The sequence below is a fragment of the Oncorhynchus tshawytscha genome, linkage group LG26, assembly GCF_018296145.1.
Source record: "Oncorhynchus tshawytscha isolate Ot180627B linkage group LG26, Otsh_v2.0, whole genome shotgun sequence".
NCBI lineage: Eukaryota > Metazoa > Chordata > Actinopteri > Salmoniformes > Salmonidae > Oncorhynchus > Oncorhynchus tshawytscha.
This window is the reverse complement of record NC_056454.1, coordinates 31,315,586-31,336,114: the sequence shown is the minus strand read 5'-3', so window position 1 is coordinate 31,336,114 and position 20,529 is coordinate 31,315,586. Positions and strand designations below refer to the sequence as shown.

Genomic DNA, 20,529 nt, shown 5'->3' with positions numbered 1-20,529 from the left:
TGTAAACTATTGGTCAACTTCACATACGGCAAACTATAGAAACATGCTACACACTTCACAAAACAAAATCTCACACACACACAACAAAAACATCAACACAACACATACAAGCACCTGCTTCAAATAATTCCCTTCATCTATTGTACCTCTATAAGCGTAAACAAAGGTACAAACAAAGTTACAGATATGCAAAACAGCAGACCGACACACAGGTCTAAAAGGTAATGGGTTGGCTAGCTAGGTAGCAGGATAGAGGTCACACCAGCACACCTACTGGTCACATAGTGCTGAATCCTAACTTGATGCAAGTAAACGTTCATGCAATCTTGCATTGAAGTCAATGGCATATTTTTGCAGAAACTCAATTACGCACGGATCTTGAGTTAGGATTCAACCTCTAATGCACTTAACCACATATCTAGGATGAGCTTACCCCTACTGTAGCCCTCTTTGGAACTGTAACACTTCACACAAAAACTGACTTGGGACCAGTGGTCAAGGGCATTAGTGACCACACACAAACACACACACACACACACACACACACACACACACACACACACACACACACACACACACACACACACACACACACACACACACACACACACACACACACACACACACACACACACACACACAAACACACCGACACTAGATGAGGGGAGTCAGAGGAAGGGATTGGCTGGTAAGCCTGAGGGTGCGTGGCCACCCATTGCTTGTTACTAGGGTTACCTGGTTGGACATATGTGTCTCATATTGTTGGTATGCAAGCTGGGCCTCCAGCCTGGCCCGCTCTAGAATCAACTCTCGTTTCTTCTGGAACTCAAAGCCTCCATCGGGAGTGTCCCACTAGATAGAACATACCAACCAGTGGAACTTATTTGTACATTTACCACACCAATTCAATCTTTACTTCCAGAAAGAATTATACTCTACAAAGGAGACAAACTTACACTCTAATACAGCTCCAAAACAACATTCACCACAACTCAAATAAGTTATACTACAAACAAGTCATCTTAACAATATCCAATTACCAATGAGCAGCAGAGCTATATTACAGCAGACAGGAATAGGACGTGCATTGCTGCATGCTCAGGGAGGGAGACTAAACACACACCAACTCAGGAGAGGGGTCTTAGTCTGTAACACAGATGCTGATATATTTTAGTTTGACACCGTCAGACACACCCAGATGGGGCACATACTCACACAATGGTCATAGTCAGAGGTCATGCAGTATAGGTCTAAAATAGATTTTTTTTTTAAAGAATCCTCATCAAGCTACACACAATACCCCATAATGACGACGCGAATACAGAATAAATTATTGCAAATAAAATAAAATAAACAGAAATACCTTATTTACATAAGTATTCAGACCCTTTGCTATGAGACTCCAAATTGAGCTCAGGTGCATCTGTTTCCATTGATCATCCTTGAGATTTTTCTACAACTTTATTAGAGTCCACCTGTGGTAAATGGACTTGATTTGGAAAGGCACACACCTTTCTATATAAAAGGTCCCACAGTTGACAGTGCATGTCAGAGCAAAAACCAAGCCATGAGGTCGAAGGAATTGTCCGTAAAGCTCCGAGACAGGATTGTGTCGAGGCACATATCTGGGGAAGGGTACCAAAAAATGTCTGCACCAAAAACCCAGGGGCCTCCATCATTCTTAAATGGAAGAAGTTTGGAACCACCAAGACTCTTCCTAGAGCTGGCCACCGGGCCAAACTGTGCAATCGGGGGGGAAGGGCCTTGGTCAGGGAGTTACCAAAAACCCGATGGTCTCTCTGACAGAGCTCCAGAGTTCCTCTGTGGAGATGGGAAAACCTTCCAGAAGGACAACCATCTCTGCAGCACTCCACCAATCTGGCCTTTATGGCAGTGTGGCGGCCAGACAGAAGCCACTCCTCAGTAAAAGGACTCTCAGACCATGAGAGGCAAAATTCTCTGGTCTGATGAAACTAAGATTGAACTCTTTGGCCAAGTGCCACGTCTGGAGGAAACCTGGCACCATCCCTACGGTGAAGCATGGTGGTGGCAGCATCATGCTGTGGGGATGTTTTTCAGCGGAAGGGACTGTGAGACTAGTCAGGATCGAGAGAAAGATGAACAGAGCAAAGTACAGAGAGATCCTTGATGAAAACCTGCTCCAAGGCGCTCAGGACCTCCGACTGGGCCAAAGGTTCACCTTTCAACAGGACAACGACCCAAAGCACACAGCCAAGACAACGTAGGAGTGGCTTGAGTGGCCCAGCCAGAGCCCGGACATGAACCCAATCTAACATCTCTGGAGAGACCTGAAAATAGTTGTGCAGCGACGCTCCCCATCCAACCTGACAGACCTTGACAGGACCTGCAGAGAGCAATGGGAAAAACTCCCCAAATACAGGTGTGCCAAGCTTGTTACGTCATACCCAAGAAGACTCAAGATTGTAATCACTGTCAAAGGTGCTTAAACGATGTACAGAGTAAAAGGTCGGAATACCTATGTAAATGTGATATTTATGTTATTTATTTTTACTACATTTGTTGACATTTCTAAAAACGTGTTTTTGTTTTGTCATTATGGGGTATTGTGATGTCATTATGGGGTATTGTTTGTAGATTGATGAGGGGGAAAAAACAATTTAATCCATTTCAGAATAAGGCTGTAACATAACAAAATGTGGAAAAAGTCAAGGGGTCTGAATACTTTCCAAATGCATTCAAGGTGTGTACATTATGCAGTAAAACTAAATATGCGAGTCTCACCTTGGGTGTGGTTTGTTCTTCACTGCCGTCACTGTCTTGGCCACTGTAGTGAGAGAGAGAGGGACAGAGAGAGAGTAAGAATTAACTCATGTGTGCACGCAATGCGCGCATACACAGACACACAGACACACAGTCTTACTTGAGAGAGTCTTCCACCATGACCATCTCAACAGGGTAAAGCTGAACTCCAGATAGGTCCTCTGTTTCCATACTCACTCTGAGAGCAGAGAGAGTAGAAAGAGTGAGAAAGAAAGAGCCAGACAGAGAGTAGGGAGGTCAGACAACTACACAGATCCTCACAGCTCAATGCCCAACGAGTGTCTTTTACCTCCAGTGAGCCAGCCCTGGAGTCATTCCAGTCCCTGTACTGAACTATATTTTCACAGAACCAGGTAAGACAGCCAAATGCCTTATTATTGCTACCATATACATGTGGCAGAGCAGGAGGGAGCAGGATGTGGGACAGTGTGTGTGACAATGAGTGGGCTCTGACTCAACAACAACAACAAAAATACACAAAGACATTGTGGTAGCTACAGTGACAACATTCTGATATGGCCAAGTGGGACATTTCACCCACAATTCCTCACAACATTGACCTGAAATATGTTTAGAGGATGCATGGTGGATAATATATTCTGCAGAGTTAGTGTTGGGCTGTGTGGGAGATTTTGACTGCCTCTCTCTGCATAATATGACAATCAGCCATCTGTTGGGTTTGGGGATTTACTTGTTTAGGTCAGAAATGTAACCTCTGACTCATTAGGGACAACAGTACTCCAAAGTTTACAATGCAACTTTCCAATGTTACTTCACATAGAGATCTGCTTATGACGATAACAATCCTTAAGATGATCATAGCAATGACCAATTTCACCTTGAAAATGATCCTGAACATGCTGATAACAATGATTATTAAATAAGGCCAGCATGATATGCCAGCATGATAGTAAAAGTGAGAAAGGTGTAATAGTATTATAACCAGCTATAACAAGCATTATAACAGAATCGTAACAGAGCCCACCTGTTAGGGTCTTGTAGTAGCTCTACAGCCTCCTTCAGCTGGTTGATCATGGCAATGTGCGTTCCTTCTGTGACCTTTGACCTACGGGAAAGGAAACAGGAAGTGAGTCATCTTGTTTACAATTCAGAACTGTGTTTCATCAATAAAAAATGCTTTTGAATACATCATGCATTAAAAAAATTGAAATGCTAACCTAATGTCGCCCTGGTATAGATAAAGGCACAAACAATACACGTGGTGTGATATGTAGCAGAACACACATAGCTTTGCTGTGTCAAGAAAATAGTATGGTGACAGTTTGTTTAAATAAAGAGCATATTTCTCAATCCCAAGCCTCTTTTTGGGCCACATTCTCCTGTTCGACAGTGTGTGGGTCTCTATCTTTCACCTAAGAAAACAACAACCACAGTATAGAAGAGCCAAAAACAACTTAGGAGGAGCACAGCTTCTCAAAAGTCACCAAAGACGTTTCAAAACTAGCCAACAGTAAAGAGCTGACAGTGTACATCAATCAACTTTAATACAGATGGGCAAAGAGTACTGCCCATAGAAGCATACAGTATAAAGAGGAAAAACATCTTATAGCACAGAGAGCGATAGAGAATGATAGAGGGGACAGAAAGAGACACACAGAGACACACCCACTACAGTGGACAGAGGGAGGGAGGAGAAAAAGACAGATGAAAGGCGGATGGATGGAGGGATACTCACGTCTGTTCAGAGGCCCAGTGTGTGTCTTCCTCTATCCTGAGGGGCTCGTCGTAGTCTGGCGTCCGTCCCTGCACGAGCAGGAACACACACATACACACCGAGTTACACATACGCGTGCGCGCGCGACATCAGCACCAGCTGCAGTCAAGTCACATGATCCTGAGAACAAGCCAGCGATTGGCTGCGGTTCACTTAAATGTTTCCTAGTGAGTGAGAGTGTATAAGCAGGCCAGTGTGCCTCCCTCCCTTCCTCCCTTAAAGATCTGCTGACACACTCCACATGGGGTTGGATATTATACCACCCTGCCTTTCACTGTCACACACACATGGGGCAGCAGGGGAGGGACAGGTGGAGAGAGAAAGAGAGACAAGGAGAGATAGAGAGGGATAGGCCTAAACATCAGCACCACAGGTAACTTCCATAAAGCTGTGACCGATCTGAGACAAGGCAAGAAGGGCCTTCTACTCCATTAAAAGGTACATACATTTTTACATCCCAATTAGGATCTGGCTAAAAATACTGTAATCAGTTATAGAAGCCATTGCCCTTTATGGTTGTGAGGTCTGGGGTCTGCTCACCAACCAAAAATTCACAAAATGGGACAAATACCAAACAGACTGTGAATGCAGAATTCTGTAACAAAAACCCTCCAAATAAAACACCAAACAATGTAGAGCAGAATAACCGCTAATTATAAACCCTTCCATAGCAGAGCCATCACCTACAGGAGAAGAGTCCCCTAAGCAAGCTGGTCCTGGGGCTCTGTTCACAAACACAAACAGACTCGACAGAGCCCCAGGACAGCAACACAATTAAACCCAACCAAATCATGAGAAAACAAAAAGATAATTACTTGACACATTGGAAAGAATTCACCCTAAAAACAGAGCAAACTAGAATGCTATTTGGCCCTAAACAGAGAGTACACAGTGGCAGAATACCTGACCACTGGGACTGACTTAAAACTAAGGAACGCTTTGACTATGTACAGACTCAGTGAAATTAGTCTTGCCATTGAGAGAGGCCGCCATAGGCAGACCTGGTTCTCAAGAAAAGACAGGCTATGTGCACACTGCCCACAAATTGAGGTAGAAACTGAGCTGCACTTCCTTAACCTCCTGCCAAATGTTTGACCATAAAGAAACATATTTCCCTCAGATTAAAGAATTTGAGAACAAATCCAATTTTGATAAACTCCCATATGTACTGTATTAGGTGAAATACCAGTGTGCCATCACAGCAGCAATATTTGTGACCTGTTGCCACAAGAAAAGGGAAACCAGTGAAGAAAACCATTGTAAATACAACCCATATTTATGTTTATTATTTTCCATTTTGTACTTTAACTATCTACACATCAGTACAACACTGTATATAGCCATAATATGACATTTGAAATGTCTCTATTCCTTTGGAACTTTTGGGAGTGTAATGTTTACTGTTAATTTCTGATTGTTTATTTAACTTTTGTTTATTATCTATTTCACTTGATTTAGCAAATGTAAACATATGTTTCCCATACCAATAAAGCCCTTTGAATTAAATTGAATTGATAGACAGAGAATAAAAGAGGGAGAATGGGTTATCCTGGGCTACTCTGGCATGGAATTTCCCTTTTCCTTTTGTTAAAAACACAAACTCTTTCATTATTTACAGCACAGCCATTTCCCTATGAATCTTTCCCAATACAGACAGCCTTAATGGACGTTATACTGTAATGTACAGTGCCTTGCAAAAGTATTCGCCCCCCTTGAACTTTGTGACCTTTTGCCACATTTCAGGCTTCAAACATAAAGATATAAAACTGTATTTTTTTGTGAAGAATCAACAACAAGTGGGACACAATCATGAAGTGGAACGACATTTATTGGATATTTCAAACTTTTTTAACAAATCAAAAACTGAAAAATTGGGCATGCAAAATTATTCAGCCCCCTTAAGTTAATACTTTGTAGCGCCACCTTTTGCTGCGATTACAGCTGTAAGTCGCTTGGGGTATGTCTCTATCAGTTTTGCACATCGAGAGACTGACATTTTTCCCATTCCTCCTTGCAAAACAGCTCGAGCTCAGTGAGGTTGGATGGAGAGCATTTGTGAACAGCAGTTTTCAGTTCTTTCCACAGATTCTCGATTGGATTCAGGTCTGGACTTTGACTTGGCCATTCTAACACCTGGATATGTTTATTTTTGAACCATTCCATTGTAGATTTTGCTTTATGTTTTGGATCATTGTCTTGTTGGACGACAAATCTCCGTCCCAGTCTCAGGTCTTTTGCAGACTCCATCAGGTTTTCTTCCAGAATGGTCCTGTATTTGGCTCCATCCATCTTCCCATCAATTTTAACCATCTTCCCTGTCCCTGCTGAAGAAAAGCAGGCCCAAACCATGATGCTGCCACCACCATGTTTGACAGTGGGGATGGTGTGTTCAGGGTGATGAGCTGTGTTGCTTTTACGCCAAACATAACGTTTTGCATTGTTGCCAAAAAGTTCAATTTTGGTTTCATCTGACCAGAGCACCTTCTTCCACATGTTTGGTGTGTCTCCCAAGTGGCTTGTGGCAAACTTTAAACAACACTTTTTATGGATATCTTTAAGAAATGTTTTTCTTCTTGCCACTCTTCCATAAAGGCCAGATTTGTGCAATATACGACTGATTGTTGTCCTATGGACAGAGTCTCCCACCTCAGCTGTAGATCTCTGCAGTTCATCCAGAGTGATCATGGGCCTCTTGGCTGCATCTCTGATCAGTCTTCTCCTTGTTCGAGCTGAAAGTTTAGAGGGACGGCCAGGTCTTGGTAGATTTGCAGTGGTCTGATACTCCTTCCATTTCAATATTATCGCTTGCACAGTGCTCCTTGGGATGTTTAAAGCTTGGGAAATCTTTTTGTATCCAAATCCGGCTTTAAACTTCTTCACAACAGTATCTCGGACCTGCCTGGTGTGTTCCTTGTTCTTCATGATGCTCTCTGCGCTTTTAACGGACCTCTGAGACTATCACAGTGCAGGTGCATTTATACGGAGACTTGATTACACACAGGTGGATTGTATTTATCATCATTAGTCATTTAGGTCAACATTGGATCATTCAGAGATCCTCACTGAACTTCTGGAGAGAGTTTGCTGCACTGAAAGTAAAGGGGCTGAATAATTTTGCCTGCCCAATTTGTCAGTTTTTGATTTGTTGAAAAAGTTTGAAATATCCAATAAATGTCGTTCCACTTCATGATTGTGTCCCACTTGTTGTTGATTCTTCACAAAAAAATACAGTTTTATATCTTTATGTTTGAAGCCTGAAATGTGGCAAAAGGTCGCAAAGTTCAAGGGGGCCGAATACTTTCGCAAGGCACTGTATAACAGGGTGCATTATTCCCTTAGTAACAGCTCCAGAGTCAGCCGAGACAGCACCTTTTTTTCCCAAGAGTGTAGCTATCTAGAACCTAAAAGGTTTCTTCGGATGTCCCCATAGGAGAACATTTGAAGAACCATTTTTGGTTCCAGGTAGAACTCTTTTGCGTTCCATCTCGAACCCTTACCACAGAGGGTTCCACATGGAACCAAATAGAGTTCTACCTGGAACCATCCTATGAGGACAGCCAAATAACCCTTTTGGAACCCTTTTTTCTAAGAGTGCAGCAAATAATGGATTCAGCTCAGAAAGATCAGTTATTAAAGGCATAGTTAACCCTAAATGTCCAAATGGGTGAATTCAGCACGTTGCTCGCCTAAGTCACTTTAAACCAAGTCTTTCAGTGAGTGAGTGAGTGAGACTGAGAGACAGAGAGAGAGAGGCCCTTGCCTTGATGTAGCTGCGGAAGCGGTTGCTGAGAGCAGAAGAGGAGTCTCTGTAGCCTAACTGTTCCTTCAGGTCTTTCAGGGCCTCTGTTGGGCTTTCCTCTATCAGTTGCACCCCGTCCCCGTGGGGGTCCGCTACAGGGGGACAGACATTAAGGTCAGAAGTTAGAGGTCAGGTCAGAGAATGTCACATTTCAAAGGCATTTACTGTATGGAGACACAGTAGCATATATACAATGACCAATTCCAATATTGTGTCTGATCGCTTGTTTGTGGGATTTGGTTAGAACAACATTACAACCTCTGTGCTCTATATAAAATTATAAACTGGGTGGTTCGAGACCTGAATGCTGATTGGCTGAAATCCGAGGAAATACCATGGGTATGACAAAAAAAACAAACAGTTTTTTTTACTGCTCTAATTACTTTGCTAACCAGTTTATAATAGAAATAAAGCACCTTGGGGGTTTGTGGTACACGGCTACTCCATGTTGCGCCATGCATAAGAACAGCCCGTAGCCATGGTACATTACATTCCCAAAAGTATGTGGACACCTGCTCGTCGAACATCTCATTTCAAAATCATGGTCATTAATATGGAGTTGGTCCCCTTATTGCTGCTATAACAGCCTCCACTCTTCTGGGAAGACTTTCCACTAGATGTTGGAACATTGCTGCGGGGACTTGCTTCCATTCAGCCACAAGAGCATTAGTGAGGTCGGGCCCTGATGTTGGGCAATTAGGCCTGGCTCACAGTTGGCATTCCAATTCATCCCACGGGGACATTGTCATGCTGAAACGGAAAGGGCCTTCCCCAAACTGTTGCCACAAAGTTAGAAGCACACAATCGTCTAGAATGTCATTGATATAGATATCCCTATAGATATCCCTTCACTGGAACTAAGGGGCCTAGCCCGAACCATGAAAAACAGCCCCAGACCATTATTCCTCCTCCACCAAACTTCACTATTGGCATTATGCATTCGGGCAGGTAGCGTTTTCCGCCAAATCCAGATTCGTCCGTTGGACTGCCAGATGGTGAAGTACGATTCATCTCTCCAGAGAATGCATTTCCACTGCTACAGAGTCCAATGGCAGTGAGCTTTACACCATCCAGCTGACGCTTGGCATTCCACATGGTGATCTACCTTAGGATTGTGTGCAACTGCTCGACCACAGAAACCCATTTCATGAAGCTTCCGCCAAACAGTTATTGTGCTGACGTATACCACAAAACCCCCAAGGTTCTTTATTTGAGCTGTTATTTCCATAATATGGATTTGGTATTAACCAAATAGGGCTATCTTCTGTATACCACCCCTATCTTGTCACAACACAACTGATTGGCTCAAAAGCATCAAGAAGGAAAGAAATTCCACAAATTAACTTTTAACAACTTTTTGTTTATTTCATTTATTTAACCGGGCAAGTCAGTTAAGAACAAATTATTATTTACAATGATGGCCTAGGAACAGTTTAACATTTGTAGAAAATTGTAAAAATACAGAAAAACCCTGGAATGAGTAGGTGTGTCCAAACTTTTGACTGGTACTGTATATCATTTTTTGTTGTCTTTTTTATAATTTGGGTTTATCAGAGTTCTGCTGTAGGATTTAACTCATGGTCTAGAAACCTACAGAGAGAATCTGTACAATCTCCCTCTATTTTCTGCTGCCTCTCTGCCACTCACTCTCTGCCTGCCACTCTCTGCCTCACTCTCTGCCTCTCAGTCTCTGCCTCTCAGTCTCTGCCTCTCACTCTCTGCCACCTTGCCTCTCACTCTCTGCCTGCCACTCTCTGCCTGCCACTCTCTGACATGATTGAGAGAGTTCGAGGTGGTCTATTAATAACCAGTCTTCTGGTCCGGGAGTGAAGGTCTATAGAGAATCCATCCGAGCTCTGCTAATATAACAGCCCAGATACTCTGACAGCTCTGGATAGAGGTAGCTGTATTCTGCTGTCCACTACTTTATTTTACAGTATGGATGAATCCAACCTTTTTGTATCAGGCCCTTGTCTTTCAATCCATTAGAGGATTTAGGGACTAAAAGGTGACGAACCCCAACTCCTCTTATCTAAGTCAGTCTGATTTAGCCTGCCGTTTAACACACACATTGTGATATTCTTACGACATACTCCACCTTCACTTTCAAAGCCATTCCCACCCAGTCTGAGGACCGCCAGCCTATCAGTGACCCACCCCAGACTACTCCCTGGGTGTGCTGACATAGCCTTACTGGTGTATATCTTTATTCCCTGTCCCCACCACACACACTCCTCAGAGTTTAGCCAGAGTCAACACTCCCCCAGAGCTCCCTCCATCCCTCTCAAAAACAACAATAAGGAAAAACGACCCACTGAGCCACATAGAGAGACACCATGAAGGATCCGGAAACATCTCTTTTATCCCACTTCCTCTCTTTAGCGCAACAGTGACCATGTTTCTATCCTCTGTTTCCTCTGGTGGCAGATAGGGTCATAAACCAGAGGCCTCTCTACAGAATCTGTCTGGGCTGTGTTACTGTGTTATCCCAACCTGACGATGTCTGGCATCCGGAGAGACAGAAATTGTGCCTCACACACAGGTAGCCCTGCTAGCTGGCCCCTTCTCCCAGTCAGGAGGGGCTGTTATCAGGGCTGGACGGTTACTCATTTTCAAGCTGGGGTTGAGATATCCACACTGAGTGTCTAGTCATATGTTGGACTAGGAATCATTCAGTGGTTATTTGGTTACTTTCATTTTGTGCACATCTATCAGTTACAAATACATGTCAGTACATATAACAAGTAGGTCACGTGGGAGAGGCTTTGTGCTGTGAGGTGTTGCTTTATTTGTTTTTTGAAACCAGGTTTGCTGTTCACTTGTGATTTATAAGATGGAAGGGAATTCCATGCACTCATGGCTCTGTATATTACTGTACATTTTCATGAATTTGTTCTGGACCCATGGTGGCATGTCTGGTGGGGTAAGTGTGTGTGTGAGTACTTTGTGTAAGTTGACTATGCAAACAATTTGGAATTTCCAACACATTAATGTTTCTTATAAAAACAAGAAGTGACATAGTCAAGTCTTTCCTCAACTCTCAGCCATATCAGCCCTCTGATTACAATGAACAGGAAGACGTGCCGCTCTGTTCTTGGTCAGTTGCAGCTTAACTAGCTCTTTCTTTGCAGCACTTGACCATATGACTGGACAATAATCAAGATAAGATAAAGCTAGAGCTTGCAGGACTTGCTTTGTGGAGTGTGGTGTCAAAAAAAGTGTGTGTTCGTGGGTTGGGGGGGGGGTACCTGTTAGAGTGCTGATGTGTTCGCTGGAGTCGTCTTTGCTTAGCCCCTCCTCCTCTGTGATGTGGGACATGGGGACATTGAGACTCAAGCTGTCCTCATCTGAAGGCTGAAACATCCACACAGCTCAGTTACCAGAAACACCAGCAAACATTTCTGTTCCAGAAACCAAATCAAAGCATCTCTACAACTGCTACAATGCAACCGTATGTATTTCATTCAGAATAAGACAAATGTTTCAGCTACAAAAAAAGATTTCAGACATCAAAGTGCAACATACTGCTGAACAGACACTCATAATTGCGTTATCTTCAACAACACACCCCAAACGTATCGTTGTAGAGAACTGTCGTGTCATACCTGACAATATCCATCTTATTCATTACTTTGATCACCACAAAACACAGTGATGTCATGGTGAACATGCGTATATAAAAAAATAATTCAAAAAAACGAACAAATGATAGAAAGATATCCGGCTGTGGCTGTGTGCTCAACTGAGTCCAGAACGGCTTTGAAGATCTGGTGACTATTCAACATCACCAGGCTGATGTTCTTTCTTGTATAACTTTACATTAATGTCCATTTCTAAACATTCAACTTATGATGCAAAACAAAAAAAAAACAATTGTTTTTTGTTTGAGAATGCATACTGTAGAATACACAATGCATATGTTACACACATACAGTATATGCATGCATGAGTGTAAGCATGTGCATGCATGCAAGTGAACACACACACACAAACACCCCCTTCATCCTACCTCGGTGGCAGACAGTCTCTTGTCCCCGTTATCGCTGCCAACTCCTGAGTCAGTGTCCTGTTTCTTATTCTGGTCAATGTCCTCCGTGCTGAGAAGAGAGGGGTGAGGGGTGAGAGAGAAGGATTATGGGACGGTCAGGGTTAGGAGGTAAAAAGGCACGCGGAGGAGAGAGGAAAGAGGAGAAAATGACAGATAGCAGCGTCTAATCGCTCCGATCAAACAGACACAGCAGGACTGTCACTCTCTCTTTTTCTCTCGCTCTCTCTCACACACACTCAGATGCTCTCATAAACTCTCTCTCACACACACACACGGAAGCTACCTTCAAGGGAAGTGATCTACTAACGGAGTCTCCAGACAAATGAACGGTGATGTGGTCTGAGATACACTTCTCACACACACAAATGCACACGCACGCACACACACACACACACACACACACACACACACACACACACCCCCATACCCACTCCCACACGTCTCGTTGATTCTAGGCCACCTACATTTGCATCCCTAGGGAGCATGTTCACTGATCACTGTGAAGCATATGGCATATCTGTCCTTATCTTCATTCATATCTATACCATTCTGGCCTCACACCTTCTCAATCATTATCATCATTCAATACACCAGTCATAAGAGAGTCCATGTGAATGTAGTTCTACTGGAACACTGGACAAGTCTGTTGGGTTCCTGTACTGTGGGTCTCTCTATGGCTGTATTATAAATAGTTCCACTGCTCTTTTCCTCTATTGCCATGAGTGTGTGTATGTGAGAGGGATGTGAATGTGAGTCTCTAAGCTCTCCCGGACAAAAGGAACCATTTTCCTGCCCACGCGTTGCAGTGGGGTGGGTTATAGGGGTGGGGGCAGGCATTAAAAGGGAACATTCAAGGGCCCAGGTTTCCAGTCTAGAGGCACGGTTTCGACTGCTCCTACAGTCTTGCTTCGGTACTGCAATTTAACTGATGCCCAGCCCAGAAAGACAACTTCCATTGATGGCCACAAAGAGAAGTGAGATATGAAAATTCCTAATAAGACCTTTGTAATAATCACCTTTGTACACAAAACATCAATTGAATTATTCAAATAATTGTCATGAGGCAAAAAACATTTCCATCACTCACAGCCGAAGATATTAACATTTTATATTCATCCAATGTCTGCCATGCATTTGGATGATGTGATGTCGTCGTCGCTGCTCAAGCTGCTCCCTGTGCACGCTGAATGCTAGTGCGCATGTGATGTTGGTCCGTGTAAACCGGATGCAACTCAGATATAGACGTCCATAAATCAGCGTATGTGAACATGAGAAGATTACCTTGAAAACAACGGTCAGGCATCTTGTAGGCAGTTCTGTATACCTCAGTAGGCACATTACAGAACATAAGATCCTCCCTCCCTGCAAAACACTCTCATACACACAGAGAGGAAGGCTCAGCCACAGAACTAAAATGGAAAACAGACCTGGGTTCAAATACATTTGTATTTGAGTATCTGGTATTTAAAATACTTTTTTCTGTGTCTTGGAGTATTTTCAAATACACAGCCCAAAACAAGTACCTTTATTTGAGTATTTGAATGGTAATTATTATTATTTATTTTTTTGTAAATTTTTTAATGATTTTGTCTTTTTTAGGGGGCAGATCAGCTTCCATCAATGTAATTGTCTGTATCATTTCCAATCCCCCATATATTTTTTTGTAAATATATACCATATATATATAAAATATACAGTGCATTCGGAAAGTATTCAGACCACCTCCCTTTTCCACATTTTGTTACATTACAGCTTTATTCTAAAATTGATTAAATAACTTTTCTTCATCAATCTACACACAATACCATAATAACAAAGCAAAAACAGGTTTTTAGAAATGTTTGCAAATTTATAAAAAATGTAAACTTATTTACATAAGTATTCAGACCCTTTCCGATGACACTCAAAATTGAGCTCAGTTGCATCGTGTTTTCATTGATCATCCTTGAAATGTTTCTACAAATCGATTGGAGTCCATCTGTGGTAAATTCAACTCATTGGGCATGATTTGGAAATGCACACATCTGTCTATATAAGGTCACACAGTTCACAGTGCATGTCAGAGCAAAAACCAAGCCATGAGGTCAAAGGAATTGTCCATAGTGCTCCAAGACAGGATTGTGTTGAGGCACAGACCTGGCGAAGGGTACCAAAAAATGTCTGCACCATTGAAGGTCCCCAAGAACACAGTGGCCTCCATAATTCTTAAATAGAAGACGTTTGGAACCACCAAGACTCTTCCAAGAGCTGGCCACCCGGCCAAACTGGGGAGAAGCACCTTGGTCAGGGAGGTGACCAAGAACCTGATGGTCACTCTGAATGAGCTCCAGAGTTCCTCTGTGGAGATGGGAAAACCTTCCAGAAGGACAACCATCTCCGCAGCACTCCACCAATCAGGCCTTTATGATAGTGTGTAAAAAGGCACTCCTCAGTAAAAAGGCACATGACAGCCCGCTTGGAGTTTGCCAAAGGGCACCTAATGACTCTCAGACCATGAAAAACAAGATTCTCTGGTCTGATGAAACCAAGATTGAAACCAAGAACTCTTTGGCCTGAATGCCAAGTGTCAGGTTTCTGGAGGAAACCTGGCACCATCCCCACAGTGAAGCATGGTAGTGGCAGCGTCATGCTGTGGGGATGTTTTTCAGTGGCAGGGACTGGGAGACTAGTCAGGATCGAGGGAAAGATTAACGGAGCAAAGTACAGAGAGATCCTTGATGAAAACCTGCTCCAGAGTGCTCAGGACCTCAGACTGGGGTGAAGGTTCAACTTCCAACAGGACAATGACCCTAAGCACACAGCCAAGACAATGCAGGAGTAGCTTTAGGACAAGTCTCTGAATGTCCTTGAGTGGCCCAGCCAGAGCCCGGACTTGAACCCAATCAAACATCTCTTGAGATACCTGAAAATAGCTGTGCAGCGATGCTCCCCATCCAACCTGACAAAGCTTGAGAGGATCTGCAGAGAAGAATGGGAGAAACTCCCCAAATACAGGTGTGCCAAGCTTGTAGCGTCATACCCAAGAAGACTCAAGGCTGTAATCGCTGCCAAAGGTGCTTCAACAAAATTCTGAGTAAAGGGTCTGAATACTTATGTAAATGTGAAATTTCAGTTTATAAAATATATATAAACTTGCGGGGCCTCCCGAGTAGTGCAGCTGTCTGAGACGTCACTACACAACCGAGTTCGATCCCGGGCTGTATCACAACCGGCCGTGATTTGGAGACCCGTAGGGCGGCGCACAATTGGCCCAGCATCGACCAGGTTAGGGGAGGGTTTGTCTGGGTGGGGCTTTACTTGGTTCATCACGCTCTAGTGACTCCTTGTGATAGGCCGGGCGCCTGCAGGCTGACTGCGGTCGTCAGATGAACACAGTGTTTCCTCTGACACATTGGTGCGGCTGGCTTCCGGGTTAATTGGACGGATGTTAAGAAGAGCGGTTTGGCGGATCATGTTTCGATGGACGCATGACTCGACCTTCTCCTCCCGAGCCCGTTGGGGAGATGAGACAAGATCGCAAAAACCATCAAACGCTATGATGAAACTGGCTCTCATGAGGACCACCACAGGAAAGAAAGACCCAGAGTTACCTCTGCTGCAGAGGATAAGTTCATTAGATTTAACCGTACCTCAGACCCAAATAAATGCTTCACAGAGTTCAAGTAACAGACACATCTCAACATTAGCTGTTCAGAGGAGACTGTGTGATTCAGGATTTAATTTATTTAGAATTCAGGGCACATTTAACCAGCATGGCAACCACAGCATTCTGCAGCGATACGCCATCCCATCTCATTTTCGCTTAGTGGGACTATCATTAGTTTTTCAACAGGACAATGACCCAACACACCTCCAGGCTGTGTAAGGGCTATTTTTTACCAAGATGGAGAGTGATGGAGTGCTGCATCAGATGACCTGGCCTCCCCAATCACCCGAACTCAATCCAATTGAGATAGTTTAGGATGAGTTGGACTGCAGAGTAAAGTTAATGCAGCCAACAAGTGCTCAGCAGATGTGGGAACTCCTTGAAGACTGTTGGAAAACCGTTCCAGGTGAAGCTGGTTGAGAGAATGCCAAGAGCGTGCAAAGCTATCATCAAGGCAAAGGGTGGCTACTATGAAGAATCTCAAATATACAATATATTTTGATTTGTTTAACACTTTTTTGGTTACTACATGATTCCATGTGTGTTACTTCATAGTTTTGATGTCTTCACTATTATTCTACAATGTAGAAAATAGTAAAAAATTAAGAGAAACCCTAGAATGAGTAGCTGTGTCCAAACCTTTGACTTGTGCTATAAATTCTTTATATATATTTTCATTTATTATTTTCCCCTAACCCTACCATCCATCCCCTAATTGGAGTAAACTAATGCACAACAACTCTTAGTCATCTAATCTTCTACTTCCAGCTTATACATACTATATACATTTTACTGACACAGTATAGTTTACAATTGTTATCTTTTCAAACCCTCCCATTTATCTCTGAAGACCATCGAGTTTTGATTTCTATTTGCCATATATTTTTCAACTGTGCTGTGATGTTTCACAAAAGTTCTGAACTTTCTGAACCCAATCTCATAGATTATACATATTGTACATTAAAGATAAACATTTTTTGCTAAGAGTATTATTATATTATTAATCGATTGATTATGACTTTTTAAAATCACACAGCAGTGCTATTTGCAGAGTTAGCTCCGGGTAAATGTTGCAATTCTTCCGCCATTCCTGAACCTGCGACCAAAAACAACCTACATATGGACAGTACCAAAACAAATGATCTAATGATTCTGTTTCTTTCTTCAGCAAAATCTGCAGAACTGCGATTGTTGTATCCCCCATAAATATAACATTATATTGGTTGCAATATTTAGTGTATTAGTTCATGGTTAGTTGAATGGTTATTTGTAAAAACCAAATAGTCTGACAAATGGTATTTGACAGAATTTTCAAATACTTATTTCAAATACTATTTTTAAACACCTGGGTTAAATGCATGGGAGTGTATATGCGTCAGTGTATTTTAGTATTTCAATAGATTTTCGAAGTGCATTTCCAAATACATTAAAATGTTCAACTACCTGTCTTTTCAAATAAAATATATCTGAATACTTAATTCAAATGTATATGAAAGTAATTGAGACACTTGAAATAGTATTTGAACCCAGGTCTGATGAAGAATCTGGCACAATACACAGTGGTAAAACAGTGGTCCTGGAGAGCCAAAGTGTGTGCAGGCTTTTGAACCAACCTAGAACTAACAGTTGCCTCTGTTAGGGTTGGCATAGCAACTCACCTGCCGGTGGCGGGTCGTGATAGGCTGAGGCGCTCCATGACAGGCAGGTAGAGAGAATCAGGCATCTTGTCACTTCGACATGCCTCGATGCTCAGGTACTTAAATATGTGAACTTTGCCTTTCATGCAGATCTAGAAAACAGATCATCAATGGGTGAATTTAGAGCAAGTAGATGACAGATACAAAAGTAGAAGGTACACAAATAGCAAAAACAGAACACACAGAGACATGCCCTATGATGAATGCTACACTGCTCAAAAAAATAAAGGGAACACTTAAACAATACAATGTAACTCCAAGTCAATCACACTTCTGTGAAATCAAACTGTCCACTTAGGAAGCAACACTGATTGACAATAAATTTCACATGCTGTTGGGGAAATGGAATAGACAACAGGTGGAAATTATAGGCAATTAGCAAGACACCCCCAATAAAGGAGTGGTTCTGCAGGTGGGGACCACAGACCACTTCTCAGTTCCTATGCTTCCTGGCTGATGTTTTGGTCACTTTTAAATGCTGGCGGTGCTTTCACTCTAGTGGTAGCATGAGACGGAGTCTACAACCCACACAAGTGGCTCAGGTAGTGCAGCTCATCCAGGATGGCACATCAATACGAGCTGTGGCAAGGTTTGCTGTGTCTGTCAGCGTAGTGTCCAGAGCATGGAGGCGCTACCAGGAGACAGGCCAGTACATCAGGAGACGTGGAGGAGGCCGTAGGAGGGCAACAACCCAGCAGCAGGAACGCTACCTCCGCCTTTGTGCAAGGAGGAGCAGGAGGAGCACTGCCAGAGCCCTGCAAAATGACCTCCAGCAGGCCACAAATGTGCAAACGGTCAGAAACAGACTCCATGAGGGTGGTATGAGGGCCCGACGTCCACAGGTGGGGGTTGTGCTTACAGCCCAACACCGTGCAGGACGTTTGGCATTTGCTAGAGAACACAAAGATTGGCAAATTCGCCACGGGCGCCCTGTGCTCTTCACAGATGAAAGCAGGTTCACACTGAGCACATGTGACAGACGTGACAGTCTGGAGACGCCGTGGAGAACGTTCTGCTGCCTGAAACATCCTTCAGCATGACCGGTTTGGCGGTGGGTCAGTCATGGTGTGGGGTGGCATGTCTTTGGGGGGCCGCACAGCCCTCCATGTGCTCGCAGAGGTAGCCTGACTGCCATTAGGTACCGAAATGAGATCCCCAGACCCCTTGTGAGACCATATGCTGGTGCGGTTGGCCCTGGGTTCCTCCTAATGCAAGACAATGCTAGACCTCATGTGGCTGGAGTGTGTCAGCAGTTCCTGCAAGAGGAAGGCATTGATGCTATGGACTGGTCCGCCCGTTCCCCAGACCTGAATTCAATTGAGCACATCTGGGACATCATGTCTCGCTCCATCCACCAACGCCACGTTGCACCACAGACTGTCCAGGAGTTGGCGGATGCTTTAGTCCAGGTCTGGGAGGAGATCCCTCAGGAGACCATCCGCCACCTCATCAGGAGCATTCCCAGGCGTTGTAGGGAGGTCATACAGGCACGTGGAGGCCACACACACTACTGAGCCCCATTTTGACTTGTTTTAAGGACATTACATCAAAGTTGGATCAGCCTGTAGTGTGCTTTTCCACTTTAATTTTGAGTGTGACTCCAAATCCAGACCTCCATGAGTTGATAAATTTGATTTCCATTGGTAATTTTTGTGTGATTTTGGTGTCAGCACATTCAACTGTGTAAAAAAAAGTATTTAATAAGAATATTTCATTCATTCAGATCTAGGATGTGTTATTTTAGTGTTCCCTTTATTTTTTTGAGCAGTGTATATTCCATTGCTCCGTATGTCATGCCAAGCTGTGGAGACAGTCGTAGCCCCAGACCGACCTGTGCAGGGGGGCTCTGTAAGGGGTTGTTCTCCAGCTGTAGGTTCTGGAGCTGGGCCATCTTCCTGTAGCTCACTGGGATGGTAGACACCTTGTTACAGGAAAAGTCCAATTTCACCAGGGGAAGCTCCGCCAAGTCTGAGGGACGAACACACAGGCCCTAGAGTTAGAGGAGTAATTGATGTGTGTGTGTGCATGTGTGTGTGTTTGTGCACTGGGATCATCAGACAGAACTTTTCCCCACTAGAAACCCAGAGCCCAGCAGAGGCAGCCCTGATACTTCAAGACTCCCTCACTGCCAAAGTTCAGCTAACGTGGACCTTGCCAAAAGTTAAAAATAAACTGGAGGAACGTATCCTAGGCGCTAAGCTCAGCACAAACCACTATGACCCAGTCAATATGAGAGAAGAGACATTGTTAGGAAACAGAAGAAAACCACAGACTTACATAGGAAAATACTGATAAAATAAATAACATTTATTAGGCTGGGTGTAACTGGTGTAGCTTTGTCGTATCACATGCATTTTATGGGAAAAATGGGATAAAGTATTCCTGAAATCAGATAGAGAAAATAGACAGTGAGAGGTCAATGACAGAGAGTGAGAAAGAGTAACAGAGAAATAGTAACAAAGACAGAGCGAGAGAGTCTCAGCAATTCTGTGCCAGCAACACATTCCCCAAGAGGTCGTAATTCAAGCAAAACAATTATGACTTTATCTCTCTGACAACCTTTTATAATTAAAATCCCTCTGAGACGACAGAGATAATCTTAGCTGGGAGGCCATGAAGGAGAGCCCCAAATATTATTTTTAAAACAAACCAGCAGAGTACACTACTTCTCTTAATTAGCTGAAATGAGAAAGTCTCTCAAGGTCATCCCTTAGAATAACTTCTATGGGGGATTTTTTTTTACCATCATTCAGTATAAAAAGGGAGAAATCTCAACAATATTTTCAGCATCCATATCACCAA

The 20,529-nt window shown here is 43.3% G+C and overlaps 1 protein-coding gene across 8 annotated transcripts in view; it reads right to left on the bottom strand.

Moving 5' to 3' along the window:
- The window catches only part of LOC112234756 (leucine-rich repeat and calponin homology domain-containing protein 1-like), a 97,166-nt gene that overhangs the window by 23,230 nt on the left and 53,407 nt on the right, over window positions 1-20,529 (bottom strand). For 4 of the 8 annotated variants that reach the window (XM_024389561.2, XM_024403049.2, XM_024389565.2 and 1 more), the window contains exons 5-14: window positions 19,559-19,695; window positions 17,689-17,819; window positions 12,346-12,433; window positions 11,585-11,690; window positions 8,298-8,428; window positions 4,499-4,566; window positions 3,788-3,868; window positions 2,903-2,980; window positions 2,764-2,806; window positions 736-852 (exon numbers count right to left, since the gene is read on the bottom strand). In XM_024389561.2, the coding sequence (XP_024245329.1) occupies window positions 736-852; window positions 2,764-2,806; window positions 2,903-2,980; window positions 3,788-3,868; window positions 4,499-4,566; window positions 8,298-8,428; window positions 11,585-11,690; window positions 12,346-12,433; window positions 17,689-17,819; window positions 19,559-19,695 (980 nt within the window). The remainder of the gene's footprint in view (window positions 1-735; window positions 853-2,763; window positions 2,807-2,902; window positions 2,981-3,787; window positions 3,869-4,498; window positions 4,567-8,297; window positions 8,429-11,584; window positions 11,691-12,345; window positions 12,434-17,688; window positions 17,820-19,558; window positions 19,696-20,529) is intronic. The other 4 variants (XM_024389564.2, XM_042306460.1, XM_024389562.2 and 1 more) reach the window with 3 other exon arrangements.